Genomic DNA, 10,601 nt, shown 5'->3' on the forward strand with positions numbered 1-10,601 from the left:
CAAGGGGACATAATGAGCAGCATGGTATGAAGAATCTGAGAAAAATGAGCAAAGTCTTATGTGACTGGAGCTAGTCCGACGATCCTCTGTCTCCAGCAAGAGGCACGATTCCATGTATGAATCACTTTACTCTTCTCTCCTCCTTCTCCTTCTCCGCGTCTCTGAGTCCAGCAAGGGTGAGTGCTTAGGGTTTTGGAAATGATGGTCTTAGCTCTACTTCTCTCAAACTCCAATGAAGAGTTTGAGGAGTTCTCAGGAGTGATCCTTGGTGATTATTGTGGTTAGGGGTTTGATCAGCAATGGTAGGTTTTTTTTGTCCATGAGTAAAATTTGAGGGTGTATTTATAGTAAAATCATGTTAGTTTTTTTTTGGGAATGGATGAGTTTGCTGAGGGATGATCACGACTTAGTATGTCTATAGGATTCGTGACTGCAAGTGCACAGTCGTATCGCGTAGTTTTAAATATTATCGAACCCAAAAGACTAATAATCAAACTTATTGTTATCTAATGTTACAACATAAATCTAAGGCTTGTGATTTTTTCTAGAGGTTAAGGGATAACGAGAAGTAAATATTAACGAAAATTGGACTTTAACAGAAATATTCAATAGTGGGATATTGGTATGTAACTAATCAAGCTTTGGGGATTTGATAAATAGTTGGTGTAATCTTAAATGTCAAAATACTCTTCAGTAGAAATTATTTATTTGAAAGACTTTATCTCATACTCTTGTGTTGTTGACTCTGACTATACTCTTAAATCAGAATGCTTCGCTCTCGCTCTCTCATTTGAATTAAAAGTAATTTTTGGAAATCAATAAATTCTAATTAATCCTATAGCGCTCTCGTTGTGTTTAGAATTAATGTCTAGTTTTAGTTATCCGGTTAAAACCTCAAACTCTCGTTTTATTGACCGTAACCCTTGCTTGCTTTGTACTCTCGTATGAAAACAATTTTAATTTTAGAACAAGAAACTATAACCAGAAAAATAGTTTATAAAGGTCAATAACAATTATTAACAAATCCCGCCATTTTGACGGTCTTTACATACCGATATCGAATGGTTTAGCCAGACATGGGTTTGAAAACAAACATGCTATTATGATAATTAAACATAAGACAATACATAAGCAGTTCAAATAACAATTAAAAAGGAACCTGGAGAATAGATCGAAAAACTGGAATTAATGTTGGTTCTAGAATTCAAATAATGTCGGCACGCTTGACAAATCGGGTACACAGTTACAATCAAATTCAATTGCTAAAACTAAAGTCGCAATAGTCCCCCGGTGTGGAGAATCTATCACTTTACAAGTAAATATCTGCTAAAAATGCTAACAATAAAATTCTGGCTAAAAGCGACGGTCCTTTGGCTTGAAGACCGAAACCCTGATTTATACTCCCAATCCTTGCCTTGAAAATCTCACAGTGGACGTGCATTTAGGGCGGTTGGTTGACCAAGAAAAATGGAGCATGGAAAAAAATAAGTAGGAAATGGTTTGGTGGCGGGTGTCACATCCCTAGGTAGTGGGCGCCACACCTTGCTTGATGGCGGGAGCCACACCCATGCTTGTGGTGGTGGGCGCCACACTAGCTTGTAGTGGGCAACACCCTTGATATGTGGTGGTGGGCGCCACCCATTGCTATTTTCTTCATTATCTTCCCTTTTCCTTTCCTTTTTGCTCTTTTCCCGCTTTCCTCTTACAGACACTTCTTATTTGGTAAATACCTGAAATAAACACAAAATACGGCATAATGCTATGGAAAATAAGTAAAAAGCAATGCAAGTCAAGTCAAATATACGATACATTTTCGCGTTATCAAACTCCCCCATACTTAAACCTTTGATTATCCTCAAGCAAATGTTGCACATATGAATAAAAGAACTTTGTAAAATTTTGCAGCATATAGTATCAAGACTCGTGAAAAACACAGTTGCATTTGAATACTCGTTCTAGGCTACAAACTCTACTTCGGTTTAAAATTGCATCACTAGGTACTAACTTCCACACTAAGGGTATCGTTGGAACACAAACTCGCAATCATGCAGTCATAAGTCTCCCTCCTATACAAACCAATTTGAATCATGTCACCATGCCTAAGCCTACCTTACAATCCTTCTTTTTATCCTTTTTTCATTCTAGTGCAATCACATTAAGCCCCTTATCCTTTCACACTCATAGCAAGATAATTTGTTAGTGACTATGATCTCATTATTATTTTATTTTATTTTTCTCGCACTTTGGCTCAAATAATAACTAAAGAGGGTTGTACCGTTGGGTTAAATGACCGGGTGAGGGCCACCTAACTTAGAAGGAACAACACTTTTCATTAATTTGGTCAATCTTTTTCTCTTTTAAGCCTGAGATCATACACTTATTTGCATCGACTTCTTGTGTAGTATGTGTTTAGGATGGTGTTGACTGCTAGATAAACTACTTAAGGAATATTAAAGGATAGAATTTAAGGCTATGGTATGACAAGTACTCAAATCGATCTTATACTTGGGAGATATAAGGTGTTAAAATGATATCGATCTTGTAAATTTTTTTCAAGTCTCTACAATTCAACCTAAGTTTTATCTATAGCTTAGAATTTTCAAAAGATGTATTGTATTTCTAAGTCAAGATTTTCACAAAAGTTTAGTATGGATTAAGAAAATGGGAGAATCAATAAATAACGGAAACCACGCATAAAGACTCGACAGTGCAATGATATTTGACTCAACTAACACTTAGCAATTTAACAAAGGAAATGAAAATAGTTAAATCTACCTAGAAAGCGATAAATAAAAGCGGTAAAGCTTCCTCCCCCATACTTAAATCGAGCATTATCCCCAATGCAACGATATAAGATAAGAAAGGAAGGTAGAACCTAGAAAATCTACTACTGGTGGCCTCTGCCACGTGTTCATCCACGTCTACCATTTCCAGGATGGTGAGGTGGCGTACCCACATAAGAGGCATGGTCTTTGAGGTCCTCCACACGTATTGTCAGATTTGTCATCTCATCGATCAAACCTGACATGTTATGTTCATTTCTGAAAGCATAATCATGTTGGTCGTGTTGTATCTGGCGAAGGATTTGCATCATCTCAGTTTGCTGAGCCTCCATGTTTTGGATCTGTTGGTCGCGCTGAGCGCCTAGTTCGCTATGTCGCATCAGTTCAGCATAGATGTCATCAAGAGTGGCAGGTGCCACATTTCTTCTTCTGGGCCTACGTCTGGATGATGTACCTGCAACATTTTCAGAAGAAACATCTGTGGTGTGTGGGTGTGTGTCAGTATCAGGAGAAACCTGCTCCTGATCATAATTCTCAGCAATGTCCCCGCCAACAGCTACATTCTCAAGAATGTGCATGGAGACTGGGTTAGACACTGGATCATGAATATAGCAATAGTTATCTGGATTGTGCATATCTGTGCGATTTGGGTTAGGGAGAATGAAATCCGAGAAAACATTATTGGCAACCATTAGGTGAAATTTACCGTCTTGCCTTCTTTTTACCGATTTCATGCTCCTAGTCATGTCAATATCAATGGCACGGGGTGGGAGCGGTGTTAGGCAAGAGAATTTTTCTCCAAGTCCTAGGACTCAAGCTATTGAGGTTATTAAACCGCCAAAGCAATTGGTCATCTTCTCGCGTTGACTATGGCTTGCATGTGAGAAAACATGAAAGGGACGGTATTGACCTTTTGTGGCATAAGTTTGGCGAACAGATAGAACAATTCTTTCTCGTTCACCTTGTTAGAATTGGATCGGCCAAAAATAGTGCAAGCCAATAGTTGGCTGAAATAACGTATGGTCGGATTGTAAATTAATGTTGCTATGTTCCCCTCAAAACTGTGTGTTGCCGTACCTGTTATTGCCTCTAGAATGGTTGAAAAGCATGTCGTCAACCATCAGTATCCGGGACCTCACATACTACGCCATCCCCGTAGGGGAATTGTAGCAAGCCCACTAGTTAGGCAAAACTAAAAGCGTACTCTATATTAAACAAACGAATTTGAACAGTCCCACTGGAACAACCTGTGTTTGGGGTGGGGCTAAAAATAAGAGAACTGAGGAATTCTAGTGTTAGTTGGACATAGACAGGGTCTTTAAAAGATAAGAAATAATATAAACTTAAAGTATTGAGCATATGATTAACACTATCAATAATTCCTAAGGCTATTAAACAAGGTTCATCAACATACCTTGTTGACTCTATTTCTCTTGTGCTTAGAGCCCTGTAGATTTCTTCCTGCATTTCACCTGGTTCGCCTTATCTAAAAAAAATTTTGTAACCTTGCCTTTGTGCCATGACCGGAATTCACACAACCCGAGTAGTAAGAAGAATAAGAATTTATTTATGAATCGTGAGATGAAGATGTGTTTTGTGGGGTTATGTTGCAAGAGTTTATATAGAGTTAAATGGTAGTTGGAAATTTTTTAATGGAATAAATAGTAATGAATAGTGATAAATATAGTGGTCAAAGAAGATTAATGGTGGTTGAATTTTTTTAAAAACTTGTCTGGTATGCAAGGGACAAAGATTAATGGTGCAGACTTATGTTACGTGAGGAGTGTTGGTGGCAGGCGTGCTACATAATGAAATGTGTGGTAGACACCACAATGGTGCAGGTGGGAGCCACAATGGTGCAGGTGGCGGGCGCCACTAGCTGTGTGTGTGGCAGGCGCCACATGCTGTGTTAAGTGTATTTGACCATGTAGTTTCTTTTGACCATGGTCTTGCATGTATATTCATTGGACCATAATTTGGTAGTTATTGAATAGTTAGGTGAAAGAAAGAAAAAACATAAAAGTGAAAATTAAATAGGGTACGGTAGAATTAAATTAAAACATGAAATCGAAAAAAATGAGATAAATAGAAATGAATTACATAATAGTTGAATGAGTTTGCTAGATAAAATTGAAACAATTAAAAATTCCTAAACTGTAGAAATAAAAATAAAATCCTAATTAGAAAACATGGAAAAATCTAAAACTAATGTCAGACATGCGGTAAAATTTAGATATATTAGCCATTACGTCGACCGCCGGTAGGAGGGGTGAAAGAGTAAAAATGTTGATAAATGTGATCCAAATTCTCTGTCACTACGTCCATAAATCTGTGGAGGTCCACGCACAGAGTGCTTAATTCGCCTCTCAGGTTAGCAATGTCACTTTGGATAGCGTTGATGACAACAACATGATCAATAGGTTGCATAGCAGGTACAACAGAGGCACATGAGTCAGCGCCAGAGAGATAGGCATCAAAGTGGTCATAGATTTGAGGTGTCTCTGGAGGAGAGGGTGGTGCATCTTGTGGTCCGTCCAAATCAAAGAGCCAATTGTTTCTGTCATGTACACTAGTTTTATGGTTTGGCAGGGTAAACAGGTGCATAACTTGGTTGTTGATAAGAAATCCAAACACATTCGGGCCCAGGTTTCTAATAATACTAGTTTGAAACAGAACTGAATGTGCATGGGTCGTATTCCACTTAGAGGGTTAAGTCTAATGATTGGTTGTCTCAGCCCAATAGCATTCAAAAATAATGGTTACTAGGCCTCCTATTAGGATTGGTCCATGGGTTGCTTGTGCCATACGATCAAAGTTGGCTATCATAAATGTAGTGGCATTAACAGGACGAGCTTGTGATGCACAATACATTATGAAGAGCTCATCTTTGGACGCAGAGGTTATGTTTTCTTCTTTTCCAAATAGGGTGTGAGCTAGGATCTTATGGAAATAACGGATCGCGGGATTATGAATGTTCTCAGAATGCATGAGATCTGGCTCAGGATGGTTGTTTTCGGTAATGCTTCCCCAAAAGTAGTTTAGTTCAAGGTCTGTGAGTAGTTCTTCTTGGGTGACGATAAAGACATCAGGGTCATTTAGCCATCCTAGGAGTTTAGTTATTTCTCTATGGTTATAACGATACTCAATACCAAATATCCTAAAGGTGATAAGGCCTCTATTGAATCCAATACCATGGTTTGGCAAGTAAACAAGGGAGCTCAGGAATTCTAGGGTTAGCCTACGGTAAGAACTAAATCTTATTTTGACGGCAAAATTATCCCAACCAATTTGGTTAAGTAGAAACATAACACTATCTCGGATACTTAACTTAGTCATGGTACGTCCATCGGGATAGATAGTTAGTGCCATCTCTCTCTAAGTTAAAGCTTCAAAGTGTCTCCTCTGACCTCTGACCTCTGCCTTTGAAAATGATATCCATATAGTCTACTTGTTGCATCGTGAAAGTTAGTAGATATCAAAATTTAAGTTAGCCTGGGAGTAAGTAGACAACAGTGCTAAGTCAGTAATGGTTAATAATAAAGAAAAGTACCGAGTGACTTTATCAAAGAGAAAAAAAATGAGAAATAAGAAATAGTAATAAACAATAATAGAGAAGATAGAATTAATAATTCAAAATAAGATGTGGGTTGTCTCCCACCAAGCGCTTTGTTTAATGTCGTAAGCTCGATAAAATTTAACTAAAGATTAATTTTGGGAATGAGCGGGCAGCTCTGCAAGCTTTAGATTAGTGGAAAAATCTATGTTGTCAATGCTATGATAATGTTTCAAGCGCTGCCCGTTTACGATAAATGGTTCACTAGATTTGCCCTTTATTTCTATCGCTCCATTTCGAAAAACTTTGGTAATTTCAAAAGGGACTGGACCACCTAGAACGAAGTATGCCTAGAAAAATTTTAAGTCAAGAATTAAACATAAGTACTATGTCACCCTCATTAAACTCTTTCCTCGATATACGCTTGTCATGCCATTTTTTTGTTCTTTCTTTATAGTTTGGGCGTTCTCGTATGTGTCTAATCTAAGTTCTTCCAGTTCATGGATATCTAATATTCTCTTCTCGCATGTGGTAGTATAATTTAGATTAAGGGTCTTAACGGCCCAATAAGCTTTATGCTCTAATTCCACCGGCAGATGACATGATTTTCCATAAACTAGTTTAAATGGTGTGGTTCCTATCGGGGTCTTATAAGTTGTCCTATATGCCCACAGAGCTTCGTGTAACTTTGAAGACCAATCTTTCCTAGAGGTGGCAACTGTTTTTTCTAAGATTTGCTTAATTTCTCTATTCGAGACCTCTACTTGCCCACTTGTTTGTGGGTGATGGGGTGTTGCTACGCGGTGTCGAACTCCATATTTTAGTAATAGCTTTTCAAAGATATTTGAAATGAAATGGGAGCCACCATCACTGATGACAAGTCTCGGCACACTGAATCTAGGAAAAATTATATGCTTAAAGAGCCTAATTACCACTCACGCGTCATTTTTTGGAGAGGCTACAACCTCAATCCATATCGATACGTAATCAACAGCAACGAGTATGTACTTGTTACCAAAAGAAGATGGGAATGATCCCATGAAATCAATTCCCCACACGTCAAAGACTTTTACTTCCAAAATTCCTTTAAGTGGCATTTCGTTGCGTCTAGAGATGTTTCCAGTGTGTTGGAACCGGTCGCAATTTATGATCGTGATGCGGACATCTTTCCACAGAGTGGACCAAAAGAGGCTAGCTTGCAAGATCTTGGTGCAAGTCTTTGAAGTGCTTGCATGTCCTTCATAGGGAGAAGATTGACAGTGAGAAATTATATTTTCTACTTCATCTTCGGGGACACATCAATGGAAGATACCATCGGCGCCTCTCTTGAAAAGCAGAGGCTCATCCCAATAATACTGTTTAAGATCATGGAAGAATTTCTTCTTTTGTTGGTAAGTTAAGTCTGGTGGAAGCACCCCAACTGCTAAGTAGTTGACGAAGTTAGCATACCATGTGTTAGCTCATATTTTCGACACCCATTAAGAATTACCAAAATTGGAAATCGTATGTATAACTACTTTTCTGACCAAGAAGTGGTATTCGACTAGCTGGAGGTTATTCGAATGAGCAAGGTTAATAAGGATCAGCATACAACTGAGACTCCAGAAGAATCTCTTAAAGAAACAGTTGAGAACTGTTTTCGTTCAAAGATTCAAAATTCAGATAAGGAAGGGAACTTCGCCCTCATCAGAAACCGTTGAGAGCACACGTGGAGCATAGTGGATGAATGCGCACATGCAAGACGCCATGTGTCTCGACGTAATTGAAGAACCATCAGAAACGGTTATCTCAATTTAGTATAAATATAGGGTCTTAGTATTAGAAAAAAGGGGTGTCAAAGTATGTACAAAAACCTGTAAATTTACCAAGTACTCGTGTGAAGAAGAATCGTAAATCACATAATGTACATTTGTTACACCATTGTTAGTTATTTCAAAGCAATATAAATTTATCTTTACATTTTTTTCCAGAAATATACTTCCTTACTTCTTCATTCCAAACACCTTCCTTTTACTTTGTCATTTACAGTTTTAAGATTCCCTTGTTCTTTACTTGCTTTCAACATTTACGTTATAGTCTTAAGATTCCCTTACTTTCGACATTTGCTTTGTCATTTACAAATCATTTACAATTTCTCTCGTTCATGTCACCCTTTTTATTAGTTTTCAAACTCTAATTTTACGCTTATTATTGAGCATTCGTTACTACCAAAATTCATTTTCAAAAACAATTAGCACATGTCCTAGGATCAATCTGATCGATCCTGCAAGTAACCAAATTTAGAAATTTGGAAGATCAGCGGTTATTTACCGATTTTCAAGGTAAACAAATTGACACGCCCAGTGGGACTAGTGCTAACGTTACATATTGTGTGTAGTTTTGATTGTTAAGTTTTTCTGGGAAAATATTCGTTGTATGTTATTAAGAAGTGGTAAAATAGCCATAAACGACGAACAACGAACATGGAGAGAATCCCATACGAGGATGGCGAATGTAAATGCGCCAGAGACCCAAAACTCTCAACATCCATCAACCAGTAACATAACATCCCCTTCTTCTTCGATAGGGTCAAACACGACCATGGCGCATGTGTCTGAAGTAGTTCCGTCTATGGTGAGTTCGACGCCTACGCATTCGATTTCCCATACTGAACCAATTTTAACCTACATTGGGCCTATGGGACCTCCTCATACTCCCCTACCAATTAGAGATATTCCAAATAGGCCGTTGGTATCCTCTGGTTTCTCAATACCATTTGGTAGTCGAGAACAACCGTATGGAATGCCAACTTTAGTGATGGCCAATTTACAGAAGATTGGTTCTACTTTTTCAGAACCGGTGGTTAACATAAATTTTCCAGTGCAAGGGTCTGGGGTTAACATGGGTCGAACTAACCAATCTTCAGGTTTAAGACACCCAACACAATTACCTACTCTTACCAATAACTCTACGGCAGCATGGAGGCAACAGATGGACGAAAGCAATCATGAAATGGTTCAAATCCTGACTCGGACTTTGACCACTATGTTGAATCCTCTGATTCAAAATACGACTTAGTCGAATCAGCAGATGACAGCACAGGTGGCTCGAATGTCAGAGTTCCTTGGTGTACCTCAGCACCAACGACCTCCTCCTAGAGATTGGGTAAGAGAGAATCAAGAGGCCATTTTTGAAGAAGACCTCACGATTAACCAGATCCCCCAAAACTAATGGGGAGTAGCAGTACCCCCTAGGAGCAAACCACAAATACCCAGGGAACCAAGGATATTAATGGTGAATAGAAACCAAAATGCTGATGATATTATACGGCAAGTTCGACATGATGATATGGCAGCAGATAATAATCTAGCAGCTATAGTCGAAAGAATTATAGTTCGAAATGGGGTAAATTTAGGCCTTAGAAGGCCAAATTATACATCACCTTTGTCAGAGTATATCTTACAGGCAGAAGCACCCCCTATAACCAAAATCCCCAAATTCACCAAGTTTATTGGGGATACTACTGAGTCTACTGTTGATCAAGTGGCGAGATATTTAATCAAGGCTGGAGATATGTCAAATCATGAAAGCCTTAGGATAAAAAAAATTCCAAGTTCTCTCACAAAGAATGCTTTCACATGGTTCACTACTTTGCCCCAAAGTTCGATCCACACTTGGAACCAACTGGAAACAATGTTCCATGAACAGTTTTACATGGGGAAAACGAAGATAAGTTTGAAGGAGTTGGCTAGAATCAAGCGAAAGGTCACTGGGCCAATTGATGACTATCTAAATAGGTTTCGATTGCTCAAAGCTGGGTATTTTACGCAAATACCAAAGCATGAAGTGGTCAAAATGGCCACTGGGGCCTCGACTATTCAATTAGAAATAAATTAGATACTCGGTACCTAAGGGATATGGCCCAATTGGATGACAGGGTTCGACAGTTAAAACGTTTGAAAGAAGAGAATGCTAGGGAAAATAAAGGTAAAAGGGTAGCCTATGTCGATTTCAAGAGTGATGATGAAAGTGCATGTCATGGACTCTCAGACTTCGACGATAATGAGATCTACCTTGCTGAATTGACGCAAGGGCCACCATATGCATGCAAAATTTTAGCACCTTCAAATGAGAAAAATCCGGTCGAACCTGAAAAGAGTGACAAATTTCCAAAGAAAACGTATACGTTCGACGTTACAAAATGTGACGAAATTTTTGACTTATTAGTCAAAGATGGTCAAATGATAGTACCTCCGGGTGCTAAAGTACCCCCTTTAGAGCAAAGA

At 38.5% G+C, this 10,601-nt stretch overlaps 1 protein-coding gene across 1 annotated transcript; it reads left to right on the forward strand.

The window, feature by feature from the left end:
• The first annotated feature begins 9,606 nt into the window (after window positions 1–9,606).
• LOC127135882 (uncharacterized) lies at window positions 9,607–10,212 on the forward strand. Its single transcript, XM_051062508.1, has one exon. The coding sequence runs from the start codon at window positions 9,607–9,609 to the stop codon at window positions 10,210–10,212; it is 606 nt and encodes a 201-aa protein (XP_050918465.1).
• The last annotated feature ends 389 nt before the right edge of the window (window positions 10,213–10,601 follow it).

This window comes from Lathyrus oleraceus, chromosome 4 (genome assembly GCF_024323335.1).
Source record: "Lathyrus oleraceus cultivar Zhongwan6 chromosome 4, CAAS_Psat_ZW6_1.0, whole genome shotgun sequence".
NCBI classification, from domain to species: Eukaryota; Viridiplantae; Streptophyta; class Magnoliopsida; order Fabales; family Fabaceae; genus Lathyrus; species Lathyrus oleraceus.